General features: G+C 42.1%; 1 protein-coding gene across 6 annotated transcripts in view; it reads left to right on the forward strand.

Moving 5' to 3' along the window:
- tpra (translocated promoter region a, nuclear basket protein) overlaps window positions 1-23,179 on the forward strand; it is a 32,869-nt gene that overhangs the window by 6,087 nt on the left and 3,603 nt on the right. Inside the window, exons 10-50 of one of the 6 annotated variants that reach the window (XM_069715827.1) lie at window positions 6-143; window positions 350-444; window positions 1,490-1,687; window positions 1,776-1,883; window positions 2,062-2,285; window positions 3,072-3,235; window positions 3,322-3,446; window positions 3,546-3,694; window positions 3,910-4,072; window positions 4,968-5,102; window positions 5,765-5,905; window positions 6,042-6,246; window positions 6,380-6,576; window positions 6,668-6,808; window positions 8,527-8,643; window positions 8,776-8,979; window positions 9,153-9,337; window positions 9,481-9,628; window positions 9,911-10,048; window positions 10,907-11,038; window positions 11,807-11,937; window positions 12,240-12,450; window positions 12,534-12,683; window positions 13,202-13,294; window positions 13,424-13,528; window positions 13,680-13,892; window positions 14,464-14,502; window positions 14,738-14,917; window positions 15,160-15,271; window positions 15,386-15,579; window positions 15,916-15,986; window positions 16,222-16,421; window positions 16,567-16,761; window positions 16,913-17,028; window positions 18,031-18,093; window positions 18,954-19,028; window positions 19,974-20,255; window positions 20,343-20,526; window positions 20,609-20,808; window positions 22,382-22,453; window positions 22,563-22,654. In XM_069715827.1, the coding sequence (XP_069571928.1) occupies window positions 6-143; window positions 350-444; window positions 1,490-1,687; window positions 1,776-1,883; window positions 2,062-2,285; window positions 3,072-3,235; window positions 3,322-3,446; window positions 3,546-3,694; window positions 3,910-4,072; window positions 4,968-5,102; window positions 5,765-5,905; window positions 6,042-6,246; window positions 6,380-6,576; window positions 6,668-6,808; window positions 8,527-8,643; window positions 8,776-8,979; window positions 9,153-9,337; window positions 9,481-9,628; window positions 9,911-10,048; window positions 10,907-11,038; window positions 11,807-11,937; window positions 12,240-12,450; window positions 12,534-12,683; window positions 13,202-13,294; window positions 13,424-13,528; window positions 13,680-13,892; window positions 14,464-14,502; window positions 14,738-14,917; window positions 15,160-15,271; window positions 15,386-15,579; window positions 15,916-15,986; window positions 16,222-16,421; window positions 16,567-16,761; window positions 16,913-17,028; window positions 18,031-18,093; window positions 18,954-19,028; window positions 19,974-20,255; window positions 20,343-20,526; window positions 20,609-20,808; window positions 22,382-22,453; window positions 22,563-22,654 (6,085 nt within the window). The remainder of the gene's footprint in view (window positions 1-5; window positions 144-349; window positions 445-1,489; window positions 1,688-1,775; window positions 1,884-2,061; window positions 2,286-3,071; window positions 3,236-3,321; window positions 3,447-3,545; window positions 3,695-3,909; window positions 4,073-4,967; window positions 5,103-5,764; window positions 5,906-6,041; window positions 6,247-6,379; window positions 6,577-6,667; window positions 6,809-8,526; window positions 8,644-8,775; window positions 8,980-9,152; window positions 9,338-9,480; window positions 9,629-9,910; window positions 10,049-10,906; window positions 11,039-11,806; window positions 11,938-12,239; window positions 12,451-12,533; window positions 12,684-13,201; window positions 13,295-13,423; window positions 13,529-13,679; window positions 13,893-14,463; window positions 14,503-14,737; window positions 14,918-15,159; window positions 15,272-15,385; window positions 15,580-15,915; window positions 15,987-16,221; window positions 16,422-16,566; window positions 16,762-16,912; window positions 17,029-18,030; window positions 18,094-18,953; window positions 19,029-19,973; window positions 20,256-20,342; window positions 20,527-20,608; window positions 20,809-22,381; window positions 22,454-22,562; window positions 22,655-23,179) is intronic. The other 5 variants (XM_069715828.1, XM_069715829.1, XM_069715830.1 and 2 more) reach the window with 5 other exon arrangements.

A 23,179-nucleotide genomic window follows, 5' to 3' on the forward strand; every position in this document is an offset into this window, starting at 1 on the left:
TGCAGCCAGTAAAGTTCTAGAGAAGAAGGTGTCTGAGGGTGAAGGGCTGAAGATGCGGCTGGAGGCGGAGCTTAGAGAGAAGCTCAAGAAGATGGAAAAGGAGCTTGAAAATGCTACAATGAAGGCTTCAGGCAAACAGTGCTGTAAGAACACACACACACACACACACACACACACACACACACACACACACACACACACACACACACACACACACACACACACACACACACACACATACATTCAAGATGTTTTATGTCATACTTTTATACCTATGCCTGTCCTGTCTAAAAAAAATGTCTTTACACGTCCCTACCACCTTTATTCACATGTGTGTGCTCGGTTTCAGGTGTGCCATCTCTGAATGAAGAACAGTTGGACTCCATGTGTCCGTCAGCAGCTGCCATTGCTGCAATTGTCAAGCCTGGCATGAAGTTCTTTGATGTGAGTTTAATGGGGTTTACCATGATCGAAAACCCCATGTCAGTGAGAACAAGTTTCATAGTATCAGAGCACTTTATCAGGAACACCATTACACCAGCTTATTCATGCTATTATCCAATCAGCCAATCATTTGGCAACACCGCAACGCATAAAATGCTGCAGATACAAGTCAGGAGCTTCAGTTAATGTTCCAATCAAACTCTTGAAGTAGGAAAATATGTCCCTGATAGGCTGTTTTGAGTATTTTTGAACCACTGCATTCTTGAAATTTTCTACACGACAGTCTCTGAATTTGTTCAAAAGGATGAAAAAAAAAAAAAAGAGAAACATCTGGTGAAACACCTTGTTGAGGACTCGGGTCAGAGGGGAACAACCAGACTGGGTGGAGCTGACGGAAAGAAAAATATGAATTGTAAGCAGACCAGCAGCTCAGAACACACGACACATCCGACCCTGAGGTGGATGAGCTACAACTACAGGAGCAGTCCTGTCGACTCCTGTCAGCCAGTAATAAATACATCAGATAAGAAAGCTGAGGCTGCAGGTGGCACCGGCTCACCTAAACTGGACCGTTTAAGTCTAACAAAATGTAGCCTGGTCTGTTGAAACTCCTTTTCCGCTGAAGCTGCAGATGGCAGGCTCACCATTTGTCAGCAACATTAAACCATGACCCAACCTGCCTTATGTTAACGGTCCTGTCTGCTGGTGGTGTAATGGTACCAGGTACTATCCTCAGATTTTACCCAATGGAACACCAGAAACAGAGAGTTGAGTCTATCTGAGCTGGTACTGTGAGTAAAAAGGGCTTTTGTGGGATTGTAATCGACATATTACAAGTTTTTAGGTACATTCAAAGAAGCTGCTACTTTTTGTTAGTTATGAAAGGCAACTTGCTGTGAATTGGAACTTATCCAGTATTTGCAATTATCCACTGTGTACAATGTTGCTTTCTGCAACCTGTTAATTCCCTTCAACAGAATTTTTTTTTCAATCTAATTGCTTGTTTAGCGAGTATTAATTCTTCCTCTGCTGTCTTTGTTTGTAGCTGTACAACGCGTACGCCGAGTGTCAGACCCATCTTCAGCTGGAGAAGCAGGAGACCCGGAGAGTGAGCAGGGTACTGGATGAGATCGTCCAGGAGGTGGAGTCCAAAGCGCCTGTCCTCAGACGTCAGAGGGAGGAGTACGAGAGCATGCAGAGGTCCATGGCCTCCCTGTGCAACAAGCTGGAACAGGCTCGGATGGTGTGGCAGTTTGAAAAATGCATTTAGTCGCTTTTTAATGTCTTGTTATGTTATGTGTGACTAATGTTGTTAACTTCTTTGCAATTAGGAAATCTACAGTTTACAGAAAGAGAAAGAGGAGGTCAAGCAGCGCTGTGAAGCTCTGGACAGAGACAAAGTGAGGGCGGACAGACAGCTGGAGGACACATCAGCGCAGGTATACCAGTACATCCTGTAATACAAACTGCCAGAGAAAGCCAGGTTTTCTATGCTGATGGTATTTATTACTGCAGAAATCGGTTTTATGTGATGAATTCTAGTTCATCCAATAGTAATGATCCAAACCCAGAATAAAGGTGGAGATGCTTTCACTGATTAATGTGTCCTTCGTCCAGGTGTGTGCTCTTCTGGTGGAGCTGGAGGAAGCCAGAGGGAATCAGGTGACCAAGGATGACAGCAGCTCCGCCGACATCACCAGCACCTCTGAGGTCATCAGCCTTCGCCAGCTCTCCTTCCGCAACGTGGAGGAGCTGCAGAGGCAGAACCAAAGCCTGCTGAGGAGGCTGAGGGAACTGGAGGAGGAGAAGGACAGACGGCAGAGCCACTTAACATCAGCACGGTAACAAAGGCTGTCATTCACTTCTATTTACCTCTATAACAACTTGGACTGCTAGTTGACACTTAACAAGTGATGTCCAATCTGAGCCACAGTGCCGTAACACTGGACTCCAAATACGACTGGTAGAGCTGCTGAGTTACAGTTGCATCAAGTAAGAGAGTTAAGGAGCAAAGGAAAATAAAATGTATTCTTTATTTTTCTGTTAATGGCATGCAGAGAAAGGAAGAATTGAATTAGTTTCGTAAGTGTAAAGTGTAACTACATTCAGTGTTTATGTCAGCTAGTGTGTACTGAGCAGGGCTAAATCATTTTGATTCCATCCAAATGTAAAATAGAAAATTACAAGGCAATTAGCCAAACACATTTGTGATTTTACAAACCCCCCCCCCTCCCCCAGTAAACAGATTTTTTTGTTTTAAATTAAATTCCTAATTAAATGTTGTGAATTTTTTTTTAATTTGTATTGATTAATTGACAGTCCAAAAAATAAATAAGGAAATATTTGTGTCATACCTTTATACTACGCACATTGCACTAAATGTTTCGACAACAAACAACAAATGAATTATAGATATTAATAATACATTACTGACCAAGGTTTTTACATATCATCGTTTTCAGTAAATCAGATGCAACAACCAATGACATCTTACCAGAAGTTCTAATATTGTGATTGATAAGAAAAAATTTAGCAAATTTAAGACAAAGCAAAGCACTAATGAGCAAAGGACCTTTATGAAATGTCTTTGTCTGAGTTTTCAGCTCTATATCTCTGGTTCCCTCCAGTATGTCAGAGTTGGAGTCCAGTGTGGATAAACTGAAGAAGGAGGTGGAGCAGCTGAAGGAGCAGAGGAACCAGCAGAAACAGCTGGCCGACTCCAGCGCCAGGCAGAGAGACATGTACAAGGCACTGCTGACCCAGAGCACCGGCTTCAGCCTCCCACCTCAAGGTGACACTACAGCACCGACGTATGAGGAACCTTTACGGTGTCTGTGGGTGGACGCGGTCAGATCAACTTGTCTTGTGTGTCTTCAGGTCAAGACTCGTCTTCCCACCCGGCACCCGTTCGCCCTTCAGTCCCTGCGACTCGCTCTACTCCTCAGAGAGCTGCTGCTGCCGAGTCAGCACAGACGGCTCAGACGAAAGCTGCTTTAAAACAGGTGCACACAAACATGTCAACCTCCTCATTTCTCCTCATCTTAATGTGAAATGGGGGTTGGGAATGAATTCTGAGTGGATGTGTATCTGTGTATTCGCAGCTCAACGACGCCTTCACTCTGTATAAGAAGGAGAAGGCAGAGAACGACCGGCTGCTGAACGATACGAACGACCGACTGCAGAGGCAGCTGGCAGACCTCTGCTCCAGCCAGGCCAAGCAGACCTCTCAGCTGGAGTTCAGCAGCAAGAGGTGTGTTTTAAACTATTAAAGCGAATATATCACAGATATGTTTGGTGAATGTTTTTTGGCTTTTTCTTCCCCTTTGTAAACAAGAATGTGATCAAAGTTTCAAATGAAAAGTCCTCTCACACTTCATGCATAGTCCAACCAAATACTAGGTTTTGAACTTATGTTCCACTCTGAGGTCTGTGTGCTACTGTCCTTTGTGTCCCTGCGATCACCAGGTACGAGATGCTCCAGGAGACCGTCGCAGCCTACCGCAGAGAGATCCCGGCCTTGCAGGAGAGGAACCAAAAAATGGCGGCAACAACTCAGCGACACGAGCACATCATCCACACGATGAGCCAGGACCTGAGACAGGCTAACGAGAAACTGGCACTAGAAGAGGTGAGGAAGAAGAGCTACGGGGACAGAGACTACCAGAGAGAAAGAAAGAACCACAGTATTGCTGAGAACCTTACAGTTTGAAATGTTTATATATTTCTGTATATAATGGCTGCCTATTATTGTCATACTGGAAATTAAGTTTGAACATAGGCAGTTTCCACTTTCATCATCCAACCAGGCTTTTCTGTAGGTTTCTGGAGGGCTCATATCCTGTGGTGGGTGGTGTTCAGTTATTTGATTAAAAAACTGTGCAGTTTAACATCATTTTGGACTTCAATATTTATTTGGATAATGAACGGTGTGCCATTAGAATAATAATCAAAAAAACATTGGTAACACAAAGCTCATAGAAAATGGATTTGAACTGCACTTTTTCATATCTTTCCAAAGTCAGTGTTTATCCAACAACTATTTATTTTTAATCTTTTTCATACTCTTATCAGTCTTTATCAATTCTCTTGTTGGTTGTTTTTCATTTCTAAAGATATTATTTTTGAAAATAGGAATAAATCCAGAGCAAGGGGCAGCGACAGGTAGGTAGTTACTTTATTAATCCCCAAGGGGAAACTTTAAATTGTATAAATTAATATTTTTAAAATTACAAAATGTTTTTACGTTAGCAACAGGAATTTTTACAACAGCAAAGTCACTATAAACTCAGCGATGTATCATCAATATTACTGACAAAGAAGTTTAAAAAGAATAGATGTAAGTTAGTGTCAGTCACTCCTCCTCCTCTGTTCTACCTGCAGCAGAGGGAGGAGGGCCTGGTTTGGGAAAGGGACCAAACAAATTCACACATTTCTTTTTGGTTTACCTTTATAAAACATTTTGTTCTCTTTTCTGTTTACGTCTCAGTTGTAACCTATATTTTCTTTTCCCACTGTGTCTGCAGGTGCGCGTGGAGAACTTGACTAAAGAGAGAGACATGTTACGGCAGGCAGAGAGTCGACTCAATCGTGAGAAGGAAGCCATGCTGGCTGAGCAACGTAACCAGAACCTGCTGCTCAGCAACCTCAAAACCATACAGGTACCTTATCATACCGACACGTTTTAAAGGAAACATTCTGCCTTTTGTGATTTTTCTGTCACCTGGACACTGTTGGGATGTCACAAGTCTGTGTTTTACACGTTTAAAGGTGCAAAAAGTGATGTGGATGTATGTAAAAATGTCCAGGCTGTCTGTGCAGATCACCTCGTTTGCAGTGTCACCTCTGATTCTTGCAGCACATGTACTCAAACAGCCGTCTGTCTCATAGCAGTTGTTTTTAAGGTCGTTCAGTGGCTTGTTGCCGTTCTCCACTCAGATGTTGACAGTGGTGGATGTATTTGAGCCGATAAGGAGTAAAAAGGGAAATTCTACTATTATTTATTTTTGCAGAAGTCTGCCAAAGCACAGCTTTCGGGAGGCTGTGAAATCACAACAGTTTTACTTTAATGTCTTGTTTGTTGCATTAAGTGAAATCTGCTCCTTTGAGTCCCAATGAAGTGATGAAATCCCCTGAACTTAAACCAGAGAATAAGATTCACTTACATGTAGAGTCACAACTTTGCTATATGTCCATCAGCTTGTTACTTTGTCGTTCAAATAAACGCTATCAGTCAAACCATATATACAAGGTAAAATGGATTTCCTCTCCTGAGATTTTTTCCTCCCTCCTTTTGTCTCCTGATTGTGAACTATACATCTAGTTGACTATGGAGCGCACGGAGACGGACACCCGCCAGCGACTGAACAATAAAATAGAACAACTGGAGTCAGAACTGACTTCCATGAAGACCAGGATCAACCAGGAAGTCTCTCAAAGACATGCTCTGGGGCGCACTATGGACGTATGTAATGTAGTTGTGCATTTATCTACATAATGAATGGATGGATTAGACTAATTATGGTCTCAGTATAGTTTTTTCTGAGACATTTCACTTCCAGTCATCTTGTCTTGGTACTTCTCTTCTTCCTCCTCTCTAGGCTCAGTTGCTAGAAGCTAAGAAGCAGCTGGAGACCCAGAACACCCTGCAGCAGAAGACCAGGGAGCTGCTGCGTGGTTCTGAACAGCAGGTGGCGACGCTGAAAACCCAGCTGGCTTCTGCCACCTCCTCTGAGGCTGTTACCACCTCCAGCAACACAATCACCCCAGCTACCAGAGCTGCAGGCCTCCGAGCACAACTGAGAGGCAAGCAGCACTTCTGTTGACAGACACACATACTTACATAAAAAAAATCTCATGCACAAAGGTCAACATGTAAAAGGTCAGGATTAATAATACTTTGACAGTGAGGCTTTTTTTCTTCTCTTGTCTTCCACAGTACGCTCTCCAGTACCAGCAGCTTCCCAGCAGCCCAACCAATCAGAGCAGGAGTTCTCCGAGGTGAAAGGTCTCCTGCGTAGTGCTGAGGAACAGAGCAGCGAACTAGCCGAGCAGCTGAAGAATGCTAATGCTACCGTAGAGCAGTACAGAGCTGTGGTACTGACTCTGGAAGACAGTCTGAAGAAAGAGAAGGAGGTATAACTCCCCGCCTTCATTCATGAACAACGTTCTCTGTTCCTCTCTTCTACCGACGCACACCTTAAACTGACCTGTCTCCTTTCTTCAGTCGCGTTCTCCTCTCGAGGTCCGGCTGAAGGAGTCAGACGAGGTACAGAAGGAGCTGGAGAAGAGGATTTTAGAGCTGGAGAAGATGAAGCAGCAGGAACAAGAGGAGAGGAGGAAGGCTGTGGACGCAGTGGAGAAACAAGTGAGCCTGTTGCACCGCGTTATAAACAATTAAAGGTTTTCTGGGCTAAATGCAATTTGAGTACTTCCCTTGGATAGCTGATGTGAAGCAGGGCAATATCAACATTTTATATCAATACTGTGATATGAGACTAGATAGCATCTTAGATTGTTGATATTGTAACATCTTGACGAGGCATAAGTGTTATTATTTCCTGTTTCAAAGGCTGCATTACAGTAAAGTATTTTTTTTAAAATTTAGCTAATGTTCTAGCTGCTCAAGTATTTGTTCTTACCCAGTCAGTTATTATATTCACATTACTGATCATTATTCATCAAAAATCTCATTGTATGCAGTTTTTGAGAGCACCACGTGGCTCGGTTAGCAAATTGTCAGTGTGCTGCAGTTTCCTGCACACAGCTGTAGTACAGATGTAGACAAAAGTTGTTGTACGTTTATACCAAAAGAGGGAGTATTTCTTTAAGTGAGCGCCTCTGTTACGTGTAAACAAAGGAAAGGCACACGGAAGACAGAAATATCTAATGATGTACAGTGAACCCTCGTTTATCGCGGGGGTTACGTTCCAAATAGAGACCGTGATAGGTGAAATCCGTGAAGTAGGAACCTTTATTTTTTTTACAATTATTATACAATGAAATACTCCATAATACATTGAAACCAAAGAACAAAACCTTTTTACAAGCCCAAGCATTTGTTTAACAAATAAAAGTACTGTATAAATGTGTTTTTTTTAACAAATAACTACTGTACTGTAAAATAATAATTTTAATCATCAATACGAACTGAAGGCTTCAAATTGCTGAGATCGGCACCGCCCCACTGCGACCCGAGTCATTGGATTAGAACGGGAGGAAATGAAAAATGATTATGAAAACAAATACAAAGTACAAAGTACAGTCGGACAAATAGTGACTCGTGTATTTCACTGCTCTTCTGACTGAGCTGCTGCATCCTGACTCCGCTCTGCAGCGGTTCTTTCTTCTAAAGCCGATAAACCGACATGCCACCATCGATTATTTTTAATTTGGCAAGCTGTTTTACGTACGTGTACATATTAAACCGCAACGTTATTGACAAACAGGTAGAGAAGAAGCGGAGAGACTGTTTAGCCAATCAGAATGCAGAACACAATGCACGATGCAAATCCGTGAAGTAGCGAGACCGCGAAAAGTGAACCGCGTTATAGCGAGGGTTCACTGTATTGCAATATCTGTCTTTTGAAATAATTTACACTGTCTTTATTCAAGTTTGCAATATAAACTTGATGACATTTACATGTTATTATATTCTATATACCCCGAACAGTAAAATAAGCCACTTTAAATGTATACAAGAAAAAGACAAAATCGTGAAACTGACAGAATCTTAAAAAATACCCAAATAGCGTTTTTTGGTCATGCTGCCCAGCAAAACTGAGTTATATAAATATGAATGTATTGTCTCTACGTTTTAGACTGTTGGACTAAACAAAGCAATCTGAAGATGTAAACTTTGACTCTAAGAAATTGAGACATTGGTGTTTCTCCTGGTTTTCTGCCATGTTATTGACCAAATTTATTTAAAGAAACGCAAATAACTGAATTGATTTGGCATTTATCTGCTCAGGCACAATTAAACAGGAGAAATATTTAGCATTTTCAATTAAATTACTTACTAAATTAGAAATACACTTTTGGTTCAAATGTCTGTAGTAATTTTTCCCTTCTGTTTTTGTCCAGGTGTTTGAGCTGCAGCGCAGTCTGAAGGCCAGCCAGATGGAGCAGCAGGAGGCACTGGAGCGGGCTGCTGGGGCCGTCACACTGGAGCAGAAGGCCATACAGGACAGCCGGCTGCAGGTGCAGTGACACGCACGCACACACACACACACACACCATGTGTCTTGAATGAAGTTTTTTCACCTGCGCACAGAACAGTCACCTTTGATATGAATCTAAACAGATGAATCGCCCCCTCTTTGTTCACCTCAGACCAAGCTAGCTGGTGAGGCGCAGGCGAAGTACGAGCGGGAGCTCATGCTTCATGCTGCCGACGTGGAGGCTCTGCAGCAACTGAAAAAAAGATCCCAACAAGAAGCGACACAGAAGAGGCAGTTAGAGGAGGAACTGAAGAAGACCTCCTCCGTCCTACAGGAGAGAACCGCAGGCTGGAGCACAGCGGAGAAACAACTGAAGGTAGGAGGACAAACCCGAGAGCGGGAGGGAAGAAAGGGGGAGGGAAACAGGACATCCCTGGGTCTTTTCACACAGATTTAGAGGCCTGCTTTTGAAGAAGATCCAGACAGATGATTACTGTACTGCACTCTCTCTGATTGGCCATAACAATCTTCACTTTGACTCTCCTCCAGGACAACCTGTCCACTCAGAGCCATCGCTGTGAGGAGCTGGGAAAGCAGAATGCTCTCCTGCACCAGCAGATGGATGAAATGGCCACCAGGAGTCGGCAGCAGCAGCAGCAAACGCAGCAGCAGCAGCTTGACCTGTCATTCAGCGAGGAAGGGAAGACGACCGAACAGATACTAGAAATACTCAGGTAATACTGCAACACCAGGGCTGGCTGTGTGTTTGCATTGTGAGAACACCTTGTGATTATTAACAGTTTAGTGGGGACACTTTGCAAACAAAAAGTTGTTCATGACAATTTAAGCTGAGTGTGAAATGTGCTGTGTGTCATAGGTTTGTGCGACGGGAGAAAGAGATCGCTTTGGCTCGATGTGAGGCGTCTGACGGAGAAGCTCTTCGCTACAAACAGCGAGTTGAACACCAAGACCGAGAACTCAGGGAGCTACTGGAGGCTCTGAATGCTGAGAGGGAGAGGATGCAGGTAGGAGATGGAAGGATAACAGATTGGAGATGATTAAAGTATCTGTGTCACCTTTTATTCTGTGGCTGCTAATGATGGATTATAGTTATTCCATTCATATTTATAATCAATTGTGAAGCTACTGTTTGCTGTTGTACTACAGAAAACCTGTTTCAGGCTGTGATAGAGGGCTTTTTAAAAGGGCTGCTGAACTACAACTTGTACAACAACCAGCAGTAAAGTTACAAGAGAAAAGTGTTTATTATAATTAGTGTGTCTGTTTACCCTCCTGCCTTCTCTCAGGCGACAGCAAAGACTCTGACCCAGCAGGAGGAACAGCTGAAGAAGATGGACAGTATCGGTGCTCTCCACGAAACCAACAGGATGCTGAAAATCAACCGAGATAAACTGGAGCAGGAGCTGCAGCAGGCTCAGGCTAAAGTAAGATCAAAGCAGCGTCTCATGGCTTCCTTTAAGCGTTTGTTGTTAAAACGAATACTTGGTTTTACTGTTAAACATTCGGTAGAACTGTATTCTGTAGGAACGCATGATATGATGTTGGCCAATAAGCAAAAATACTAATTATTAATAATATTATTGTTATTGTTCCAATATGGAATTTTACTCTTCATAATGAGGAACATGGCTGCGGACCAGGGCTGCAAAAGTGTAGAAAAATCCATCAGTACTGGAGCCATTTCTCAAGCACCTGTTCAACAAGCAGAACATAATCCTGCAGACATGCAACACATTCGACCACTCCCCCTGCAGTCACCCCGCTGCCCAACCCCCCGCCCCCTCTCCCTCCACATCATGTTTTACACTGTCATACAGTGCTTGCTATGCAAATAGTTATATTGTTATGAATAATCTGTAAATGACTGCTAATAATATGTGACACCAACCATCCCTTTTGGGAGATGAGTGCTGCCATAAATCTGTTAGTAAATTTGATAAGGCCCTTTAAATAACCATCTGTATGTAAGACTAGTATTATCAGTTATCATCAGCATCAGACACAAAACCGATAATTATCGGTTAATGGCATTGAACCCTGAAATTCATAATTTCATAATGTCAAGCATTGTAAATACAAAGGAAGATTAAGCAAAATCACAGAATAGAGTTAAAATGACAAAGTTTCTCACAAAGTCCTCATTATGAGATGTTCTTCTGTTTATCTGCACCCCCTCCACCTCCCCCTTCACCTCCCCCTCCACCTCCACCAGTGAGCACTGAGACAAACTCAAACCACGTGTAGAAAAGTGACCACGTTCTTCCTCCCTCCGTCTCTGCCAGGTGACGAAGCTGCAGTCAGACATCAGTCCTCTTCATCACTCTCTGTCGCAGCTGTCAGAGAAGAACGGATCTCTGCAGGCTGATAAGAGGCTCCTGGAGGAAGACCTCAAACGGTGGAGGGCCAGAGCTCAGGTAACTGCACTGTTTGTAGAAGGATCACAGTTTAAGCAGCCACATGTGTCTAAATGATTTATTATTAATATGCCTCCACACAAGTTCCATCTGTGAGCGGCTGCATTGTGTCTTCAGGTTGCCCTTCTGTCCGACAGTCAGTCCCTTGATTGTGAACATGAACTCTCAATAGTCTAATTTCTTCACTTATGTTTGGACTTGAGGATAAACTAATTAGAATTTGGTGGTCAAAGGTAACTGTGACCTTACAAAACACATTTGTGACCATAACTAAAGAATTTATACTCTTAACATTTCACACAAATGTCTCATAAGATAAAACAATGCCATAATGATGTTTTATATTATAAAGCTCAACTCGGGAACAGAAGGGGATGTCAGCGTTTTTAGAATTTATAGTTTCTTTGCAGCAACATCCACATTTGAAGCATCATCTGCACTGAACCAGTTTTATTGTCCAAAGATGTGAACACATACATATGAGGATTATTTCAAAGTCTTCACTACACATATTATGTGAACCTGGACAGATATGGATGTAAACTATCACTTTGACTGGTTGTCATTGTCTCTAATTCCTGCTATTCTTCAGTGTTTTATATTTTGATATCGCACGTTCTGTGTTCTCCTGTTTCCCGCAGTCTTTTTATGAGGTCCATGTTAGTTTATCCATTTTAGCCCAATACTTTATACATTTTGTCACCATATGGTTTAATTCAGCTTCTGCTCCTATTAATTTGTCTTAAATTTGACTGTTTCCCTCCACAGCAACTGGTTAGCCAACAGAAAGACGGGGACGTTGAGGAGAAACAGAAACTCAGCAACGAGAGAGAAGTTCAGCAGAGACGCATCACACAGTTAGCTGAGGAGACGGCCAAGCTGCGGACTGAACTGGCCAGGTACAACACGCACGCACGCACACACGCACACACACACACACACACACACACACACACACACACACACACACACACACACACACACACACACACACACACACACACACACACACACACACACACACGGATACAACAAAGCTGTCCTGGATCATGTCTGTATAAGTTGTATGTTTGTACCAGACTTTTGTGACATTACTACTGAAATGACCAGAACGGAATTCCCAGCAGCCGATATGCTCAGTAGCAGATTTATCACTGCACCTTAAATAATAACCTAACAGAGAGGATTTTGTGTGAATCAGATCTAACGCCAGCAGTAATTCAGCTCAGTCTCAGCTGCAAGGCCTCAGAGACTCTGTGGCCCGCCTGACATTAGAACGAGACACTGCGAAAAAAGACATGGAAACCAAAACCAACGACATCTTGGAGAAAAACAAGACCATCACCCAGGTGAAGAAGATCGGACGACGCTACAAGACCCAGTACGACGAGCTCAAAGCCCAGCACGACAAGGTGTGACCGCGGTTGTGAAAACAGTTTTCATAAGTTAAGTATGGATTAACACTGCAATGAGTAATTTTTTTGTTTTTTTCCAGCTGGTCGGTGAAAATGCTGCTAAAGCAGGAAGTGAGGCAGCACCAAGTCAAGGGATGCAGCAGGAGCTGAACAAGACCCAGGAGGAGCTCAGCAAGACCTGCGAGGAGCTGAACACTCTGAGAGAGGAGGTACAGAAAAAACAGGAGGAGGTGAGCACAAACATATTAAAGATACTCCTTTAGTTGAACAGCAAAAACACAGCAGCATACTTTGCTTTATAAACAACACTTTGTTTTAAGACATTAACTAAATGGAGCAGTTTCAGCTGAATATCTGTACGTTTTGGGATGTTGATCACACAAAATAAGCAATTTTTAATATATCATGTTGGACTTTAGATAAAAGACTTTTTATTCCAATATTTTTTGGACATTTTAAAGACCAAACTAATAATCTAATAATACTAATAATTAATCAAGAGAATAGTAACATACTAAAGGTTGAAATATGGATATAAATATTTCATTTTTGAATTTGTTCTTATTAAGCCATTATTGAATTATGTAACTTTAATTATGCAAAAACATGAAAAACGCAATGAAAACAAAGAACACGTAGCTCCTGATTTTTATTGGTCTAGAATTCATCGTGTATTTATTTTAAAAAATTTGGCTCCAGATGCTTTAAATTGAAGCCAAAGTGTCATTAAGTTGATGTATTCCATCAGGCCCAGAAGACCCAGCAGGAGTTGGAGGCGGCCCAGAAGGAAAACCAGCTGACCAAGGAAAAAGTCCAGGAGATCCAGAACCAGCTGACACAGGTACAGAACAAAAAGTCTGTTGAAAAATGGAAAGAGAAACACAGATTTATGTAGTTCTTTGCGTAGATTTACTTAGTGAGGAAAATACATCCAGAAAAGCAGGACTCACTGGGATTTGTTTGCCTACAGGTGCAGTCGCAGTTGTCCCACACTCAGACCCAGCTGCAGCAGAATCAGAACCAGCTGACCCAGAGTCAGAAAGAACTTCAGCAAGGCAAGAACCACACCCAGCAGGTAAGATATGGTAATATAGTAATAGTAGTATAGATAATAGTAATGACAGTAGTCAGGAACACAGCAACACCTCAGAGCTTTTCAACAAAAGAAAATCACCTGACATTAAATCCACAATAACAAGCCTAACCTTTCCCTTTTTAATATAAAGGTACAGAACCAGTTCAAATCAGCTCAGTCTCAAGCTCAGGCCCGTCAGAACCAGATTCAGCAGATCCAGAAGGAGCTCCAGCAGGCTAAAGAAGCCCTCCAGCAGAACCTCACTAATCAGAAGGAGCTACAGCAGACACACCAGACCAGCCTGCAGAGCCACAACCAGGAAGTCAACAATCTCAAGTCCGCTCTGAGCCAGTCGGAGAGCAAGGTGAAAACATTTGTTTCATTGTTTTTTTTATTTTTTTATTTATGAATGTGCCACTCCCTCTAAATACTTACTTTTCATTTATAGTTCTGTCTCATACCAGATAACCACACAGTGTAGGAGCTTTAGTTTGCAGCATTTATACTTCTCACATCTGCAAAGAATGACGGCCTTTCAACAACCACTAACAGTTAATTGCTGTTGCAAGACACTTTGTGATAAATCAATAAAATTCATATTTTGCACATCTAACATTTTCATATTTTCATGGAAATATTATCCCTAGTGCAGGGAAGGCTGAGTTTGCAGTATTGACCGTTTTTAATCATTTCTCTCCTACAGCAAAACAACTCTGCAAAAAACCTGTCACATTAAAATTGCTCAAACATACCAGCAGATGGTGATTTACCGGAATGATCTCATCTGAATGGGCAAAAAAGCCCCTGTTTCTGTGTATTCTCTAAACTTCTGAAAACTCTGTCTCGTACTGAAGCCTGTAATGTTTTTGGTTTTTTTTGGTCACATTTAATGTCAAATATTAAAGTAGTGTCTGTATCTGCTTTCCTCCTATCAGGTGACTGATCTTCAGGGCCAGCTGGAGAGTCTGCAGAAGGTTAGAAAAAAGAAAAAAAAACCGCTGAACAGTTTTTATTAATTATGTGTTAATAAATCAAAATTACAGATTTAACTACTTTAAAAATGTTTATACATAGGAGCTCTTTCAGGAAGATTAAGCTTAATTAGTAAGCCAAGAGTTTTACTTTACATTTATTGCCTTTGATTAACTGGAAAATACACGTGCATAGATTTCTTTATCTCCCTTTATAAATGTCTTACTACTTTGTCAGATGGTCGCTGAGCGTGAAGCAGACAACAAGCATCTGCAGGAGCAGCTAACTGAAGCTAACCAGGCTAACGAAGCTAGCCGAGCCACACAGAGTGTTCAGTCCATCCAGGCCAGCGGTGCTAATGCTACCAGTGAGGATAACCAGGCACAGCAAGAGGAGCTGGCAAAACTCAGACAGGAGGTATCTCCAAAGCCTGCTTCCACTAAACCTTGTTCTAATCAAACTGCATTAATGACACATTCAGTCTTCTCATCAACAGTGTGTTTTTAGTTTAATTTAATTCTCTAGTGATAAACAATCTCCTAAAATGTAAACCTTCTGTAGTGATGTTTACACAGACTCCATTAAAACGGCAGTTGACAATAAAATGGGCTAAAATTCAAACATTTCTTGACCTAATCATGCACGTTTTTCTCCTTCAGCTGTCTGAGAGCAAAACCAGAGAGGAGCAGTTCAAACAGCAGATTGCTGACAAAGAGGAGAAGACGAAGAAGATCTTCATGGGAGCAAAGACCAAAATCAACCAACTGAACAGTAAGTCTATACAAACACTCTGAGGTGAAGACATGCTGACAAATGACAAGTGAACAAACAAGCAGCCCTGTTACATCACAGTTTAAGAGCTTCACTTGAATGCGTTACCTGTAGGTGCTAAAGAGCAGCTGAGTCAGGAAATCCAGGAGCTGAAACAGAATAAGGAGGAGCTGGAGGTGAGAATGAATGCCCTCAAGTCTCAGTATGAAGGACGACTTCTTCGGCTGGACAGAGAGCTGAGAGAAGTGAGAGAGACACAAACCCACTCGGACCCAAGAGAGGAGCCTCAGGACCAGAGTGGAGCAAAGGTACGCAGCCCCGCCGGGTGGGGACATGAAGGGCATCATGGTACTCGCATACTGAGAGCACTGTTTACTAAATTTGACACCAAAGTTTACCACATGGTTTTTGTAGTCCAAAACAGATTTGGGTGTCCGTTAAAAGCAAACTTCTTCCTTTGTCCAAATATTAGGACGTTTTTTCTCTTTTGTTATTCTTACTGCATTTTTCTTGAAATAATTCAACTTTTTTAATGAAATAAGACCTTTTTTGATTCGATCAGTTTTATGCTCGTAGCGCTCGTACATTTTCCACTCGATCTTTTTTCTGTCATTGTCACCCACCAACCCTGTGTCTGTACTCAGGTGGGTGATCAGGCCAGATCTGCAGACCAGAGACAAATTTCTTTGAAGAGTCCTGCCCAAGACAGAGGAAGGTAACTAATGAAGACGGACACACACTTCACATTTTTCATGAACTTGTTGTTTTTTAGTCAGTGGATGTTATCAGACTGTAGCGTAAAAACTTGAAGTCTTCAGAGACAGATTAAAATGGATCTAGTTTGAATTCAGAAAGTTCAGAATAGGTTGTTTACGGTAGCACAGAACAAACTACTTGTTTACAAAAAAAGGATTATTTGTAATACTAACTTTTTACTTTATCTCCATCAGCTCCATTCTGTCTGACCCGCCCACCGCCAACATCCGGCCCACACCAAGTACTCCATCTCCTAGCAACAAGCCAAGCCCCTCCGCCGGTAGCAAGGCCACGCCTCGTGCCAGCATCCGGCCCATGGTTACCCCGGCAACTGTACCCATCCCAACACCCATGGCCACTGTAATGCCAACTACACAGACTGACAGCCAAGAGGGTAAGAGCAAGAAGCAGTTAAAGGTTAAAGTAGATATCAGACATAAATTACATTTCAGCCTTAGAGGATTGAATTGACTTTGTGTTCTGTCCCTAATGGTTCATGTGTGATGTGTCAGAGTGGAATTCTTTGTTTGTCACTGCAGTGCTGGTGAGTGCAGGAGCCTCTGTGCACTCCACCAGCTCCAGTCTGGTCAGCTCACACACCTCCATCAATCAGCCAACCAGCACCCAGGCCACAGCCTTCGTCACGCCCACTCAGCAGCAGGCAGCCAGTCAGGACGCAGGGTCCAGCATGGACGCAGAGCGACCTTCTACGTCCTCCTCACTCACCGGAGCAGGTGAGAAGGACCGCGTCCCTGACCAACTCTGGAACTTTACACAAAACCATTAAAAAAAACCAATAGCAGGAAGGAAAGAAGTGATTTGACTGGTTAAAAAACATCTGTTGACTGAAGTTGTGTTAACTGATGTGTATCTGGTTGACTGAAGCAGGCTCAAAGCGAGGGAGAGAAGACGAGGAGGAGGAAGAGGAAAGCAGACCAGAGAGCTCACACACACCTCCCAACACGAAGAAACTACGACTAAAACCAACGATAGCACTGCAGGTAAACACAGACACACAAAAATCCAGACACACAACTGAACCAAGTGCCAACCAACCAACACTATTTGACCTCTGTCTGTATTATATTATATTCTTTGTACAAAATGGTTGAAATATGTTCCACATTTGAGTTAGACATGCAGTTACACAAGTTTCTTATTAGTTTTATCTCATTTTCTCATTTGTGTTTAGCTACACTAGAGGAGAAATATAGTTTTAGCAAAGAGCGATGCTTGGGCATAATTTAAGCATTCATTGATTAAATTGGCTAGGAGTTTCACTATATATTTTGGCAGCACGGTGGTGCAGTGGTTAGCATTGTCGCCTCACAGCAAAAAGGTTCCGGGTTCGAATCCGGTCCTGGGCCTTTCTGTGTGAGTTTGCATGTTCTCCCTGTGCTTGCGTGGGTTCTCTCCGGGTTCTCCGGCTTCCTCCCATCATCCAAAAACATGCACCTCAGGTCAGGTTACCTGGCGCCGCGCTAGTGGCAGCCTGCTGCAGCACCTCCCCCCTGAGAGCCCCCCTGCTGTAGTGAAGACATTTCCCCTCAGGGATTAATAAAGTGAAAAAAATAATAAAATATAATGTTCTTGTTCCCCAGCTGATATAGTTTAATAAGGTCTCATCATATGAGGCGCAGTAATGTCTGAGACTCGGTAAGGTTTGTTATATTTGGAACAATGGAAGCAGATTTTGGTGAAAAACTCCAGAAATACTTCCTTACCACAGGCTTATGTGTACCTCTACCTAAATGTAACTACACTCCACAGTTAGAGATTCCTCACACTCGGACATTTTGGTGTAAACTGGGAAAAGTTATATATGTAGCACCTTTCAGCAAAGACAAAATTCAAAGCTTTAATGAGACACAAAGTCCTGATTACTGATTAGGTATTGGCGCTGTCACGTTTTCCAAAAAGTAAATTCAATTTTGAATTAATTAGAATTACTCTCTCTTCTACAATAATTTGCCCCAAACTTTGATGCACTCTCTCTGCTTCAGTTTCAGGTGCGTAAAACATCACCGATGCACTCGGACCACTGCCCACAAAAACATGTAACCCAGGTGCTGATTTTAATCGTGCAGCGAACTTTGTAACACTCACTTATTAGGGTTGTACCTTCCTCCTGCTCTCTGCACTTCACTGTGCTGCGCCTCAGTCAACGCAACGGGAGCAGTCTGGGAACTTATTGATCCACACTCGTTATGTATATAGGTAGGTAGGTAGGTATATACTTTATTAATCCCCGAGGGGAAATTTTTTCGCCACAACAGCATACATACAGGAGCAATAATAGAAACAATAGAATAAAATAATAATAGAATAGAATAATATAATAGAAAAGCAATAAAATAAAAAATAAAAATATAAAATGCACAGTACATACAGTATATATACAGTACATTAAATATCTATATATATATTATATACAACAAACCAATAAACACAGTCAACATATATATATATATATATATATATATTCAAACGGTGTGCTGCTCATATAGACTGTGAACTGAGAATTTTAAATTTGAACGGGTTCCAGTTGTTATTATGTTCAAACGGAAGTGTCATCTCTAGTATTTACTGTATGAGTCACTTAAAGCCCTTCTGTCAAGTATAAAAGTTGAAAGTAGTAGTTGAAAGAATTTCCCCTTGGGGATTAATAAAGTATCTATCTATCTATCTATCTATCTATCTATCTATCTATCTATCTATCTATCTATCTATCTATCTATCTATCTCTCTCTCTCTCTCTCTCTCTCTCTATCTCTCTCTCTCTCTCTCTCTCTCTCTCTCTCTCTCTCTATATATATATATATATATATTTCTATCTATTTCTATCGATGTCTTTTGTCAGTTTTTTTTCCTGTTTTTTTTTGGCATCCGTCACATTTTAATGTGTAATTACATCCGTGTGTTTCAGATGGAAGGTGATGAGGAGATGGAAGGAGAGCTGAGGGATGAAGGAGAACGACCGGATTCACCAGACAACAGTCAGGTCAGTTATCAATGACACCGACTCGGCAAAGGGTTCAGAAAATAGACCTTGAACTCTAGTTCTGGAAAAATAGCGTTCATGAATGCAGGGTTTGTATTATTGTCTTTAGTGTGTACAAAAGTAAACACTAAAGACAAGAATACAAATTCTGTAGGACACGTTTGTTTTTTGTTTTTTACTTTCGGCTTTAAGGATCTCGTTGGACCCCTCACATTTATCCTGTGTCCTGTTGGAGGGATCTCAATCCTCAGGTTGGGAATCACAGATGTAAGACAAAGAAGAACAGAGAATTCATATAACATAGAAACTTGGAGGTTGAAATATTTTGGTGTTTTTGCCTGAAAAATAACTAAAACAAGTCTCAAAGTAGCTGTAAATGAAATATCGTTGGCCTTTGGTCTGAGTTTAAGATGACCTCCAGTGAATTAAAGGGGACTTGAGAGGCTTTTTGTGATTTTCTGTAATATGTGTACTGTGATGTCACAAGTCTACGTTACACCCCGTCAAAGTTCCAAAACCAGAGGTGAATGTGTGTAAACATGCTTCCTGAAGGTCAAACATCAGCTTTAATCACCTCGATCGTCTGCTCATGCTACGAACCGCCATCTGTTCCACAGCTGCTGTTGCTAAGGTACTTCAGTGGGTCGTGGTGTTTGAGCACTTCAGATTGGATTCATGCTCAAACATGGACAGATGTATTTCAGAAGTTGACATTTTGATTTCCTCTGAATATATAAAAATACAAATCTGGCGACGGCCCACTTCTGGCCAATAGGAACAGAGTTTGCTCATCAGGGGAGGTCTTAAAGAGACAGGAGATGACACTCACTAAACTGAGGTGTTGCTTAAAGGGCCAGTATTCAATAATAATGAGCTTTTTTAAACTATGAATCATCCAGAGATGTGGCAGACCTCCAGATACAATATTTTATGTTTGCAATGCAGGAGCTCCCAGAAGAGTGTTTCCCAGTCTTGGCTGAGGACATCGAGGAAGAGGGCGTGTCCCAGTCCGTCCCCTCCGATCAGATGTCCTCCCAGGGCTCCGCTATAATTCGGGATGTGATTGTGATTGACACGGACAGTGAGAGCCGTGAGAGCCGTGAGAGCAAGGAGGGAGAGGAGAAGCAGGAGGACGAAGGTGAAGAGAAAGAAGAAGAGGAGGAAGAGGAAGAAGAGGAAGAAGAAGAAGAAGAGGAAGAAGAAGAAGAGGAGGAGGAGGAGGAGGAGGTGATGCTCTTTTCCAACTAACATTCCTATATTGCCAGGTGAGAACTTCGTTTGTCAGGTCTTAACTTTCTTCTCTGTCTGCCACAGTATAAGGAGGAGGAGGATGATGAAGATGATGATGATGCTGCTGACAGCGGGATGAGAGGAGGGGCAGAGAGTAACGAGGAGAGCAGGGAGGCCAAGGAGGAAGAGGAGCCATCAGAAGGCACCGAGGAGAATGTGTGCGGAGCGTCTTCAGGATCCCAGCGCCCCTCGGAGGCGACACACAGCGGTGAGCATCACCTCCGGTCTGAGGACCGACTCCAACGTCCTCCTTTTCAAACCAACTCACGTGACTCACTCGTCTGTTCCAGGTGACGGCAGCAGCACATCAGAGTCCGACCCTCCCAGAGAATCTCTACACTTCCCCCCGATCTCTTCCTCCTCTGCACCTTCCCCTTCCTCGTCATCGCTCACACCCCGCCTGCCCCACACACGCCGGCCCCCGCACCCTCTCCCTCCACGGCTCTACATCCAACCTCCGGCTCCTGAGCTGGGACCGCCTCACGCACAGGTGATAAACAGAAAGACATTTCTTCTCCCTACAATCGGCAGCAGCTTTACCAAACGAGTTATTTAGAGTCAGCCCAGTCGTCAGGAACAGGAGCGAGTGTCTTTAACAGATGCACGGTGTGTCTAAATTCACATCCCTACTTCTCAGTTAGAGTGTTCAGGAAGTTTTCTTCACAGGGAGGTGCAGCATGAAACAGCAACACTTGACTTTCCCCACCATGCTAGTTGCTTGTCTGTGAAGTGTTTAAAAGGAATATAATTTTCAAGTTACATCAGATTTAATCATAGTTACAATTTGCATAAAGCTCTGCATTCATCTCCACATCCACTACTCTCATTTGAATCACTCATTAATTCATAGTTGCAAAATGTGGAACACATTTCTCAAAAAAGAGCAGACAACATTCGTCATGTTTCTAAACCAAAGTAATCATATAATGAACAAACATTTACACCCTTTTCTATGATCTTAGTTGCTTCTCTGTGTGACTAATCATTTTTTTTTAAATAACAGCAATTACATCTTTTCCAAAATAAGTCTGACTTTAAATCCCACTTTGTATACAAAATAATGAATGTTGCATATAAAAACAAGAAATAATGTATTTGTGGGCCGATCCAGTGACCAAGTGGTTAGGATTCAGGCTCACTGGACCTTTGCAGCATGTCTCCCCACTTTTTTCCTGTCAATCTCCACTGCAACTGTCAAAAGGCATAAAATAATCTTATGAAATAATAATAAAACTGTATTTGCTTTTCATGACAACAATTTAAAAGTTGTTATCCAAACACGTGCAAGACTTTTATTTTACATCAGCCAAAAGGCTATGTATTAAAATAAATAAAATAAATATTTGCTGCAAAGGGATTACTGAACACAACCACTCTATTTTTTTAAATATTTTTTTTTAAGCAAATAACAATGAAATATGGCCACAGACAATAAGAACGGAACTGATATTGTCTCATATGTATCAAAGCTCCACAGAGTTTAGTCTTTCACTTCCAGAAAAATGAAACTGTCTTGACAGATTTGAAGGAGCTTCGATCTCATCCTGAGAACGGCTGCTTTCTTTCAGAATATTTGTCTGGATCTGTACCTGTTATTTTGAAAACAAGCTTATTTTTATTAGATATATCAGAACTGGAGATTTTCCTACAAACATGGCCAGAATCGTCTAACTATCCTCAGACTGCAACTTGTTGTGATTCCTCTTTGACTTTCTCTGCTGGGTCTTATGATTTATTGTTGTGATTTGTTGAGGTTAGCCTCTGATAGATGGTGACAGACAGATGGTTCATCCAATCACCTGCCAAGTCTTTTATGAATGTGATGTCCCGTTTCCAAACAGTTTCCAATCACGACTTCTCAGATGGTTCTGTGTAACAAACTGTGACAACATCCGGTTGTGAAACCTCCTGAGCTATTTACAGTGAACAGTTCAATAACATTAAATCATACGAGGGAGGAAAACATGTCTAACTGAGTAATTGCGTTGAAAATATTCCACATCATGACGTCTTGAATAAAATGTAGAAACCTCTGACAGTGATGATGTGTGCTTTTTAATCAGAGACAGTCCTCTCAGCTGCGCCGACCCTCAGCAGGACGTGGACCTCAACTAACCCCTGGAATAGGCAGTATGGTAAGAAAGGTGTCTGATCGTGTGTTTTTATTATATTCATATTTTGTGTATTGTGTTGTGTAAACGGGATCATACATGTGCCAAAAGTAAAAGTATTTCTGTGTTGCAGCAGCCTTTCTTTGATGACGATGACAGAATGGTTCCCAGCACTCCCACTCTGGTTGTTCCACACCGCACGGACGGCTTCGCTGAGGCCATACAGTAAGACACACACACACACACACACACACACACACACACACACACACACACACACACACACACACACACACACACACACACACACACACACACACACACACACACGTGTGATGTTTCTGTCAGACCACAAGATGACAAATAAGCATCCTGCTCATCAAGCATGAAGTCCTAGAATAATACCAATAGACAGTTAAAAAAAAAAAAAAAAATGTCAATCAGCTTCCTACGCCACCGTTCAACAGAATGCATTTTACAGTGGGATTTCTTTTTAAGCTATTTTTATGTTCATGTTCATGTTTTAGCGTTCCTCCAGATCCATAAGAAGTGCTTGTTCAGACTAGTTTGTTGCCCTGCCATTGTAGGGAGACACTCTGCAGGTACTAGAGAGAGGAGAGATGATGTGACAGTCGGTGTAAACATCTGTAGCTCCTCTTCAGAAATACAGCAACTTCCATGCAACACATCAGCCAGCAATAGACAGCACTAGATACCATGTGTCCTATTAGGGACATGCTTCCTGAGGTT

This window comes from Brachyistius frenatus, unplaced genomic scaffold, assembly GCF_029030835.1.
Source record: "Brachyistius frenatus isolate BFR_SWC_R1_liver_20210118 unplaced genomic scaffold, ASM2903083v1 Contig_149, whole genome shotgun sequence".
Taxonomy (NCBI): domain Eukaryota; kingdom Metazoa; phylum Chordata; class Actinopteri; family Embiotocidae; genus Brachyistius; species Brachyistius frenatus.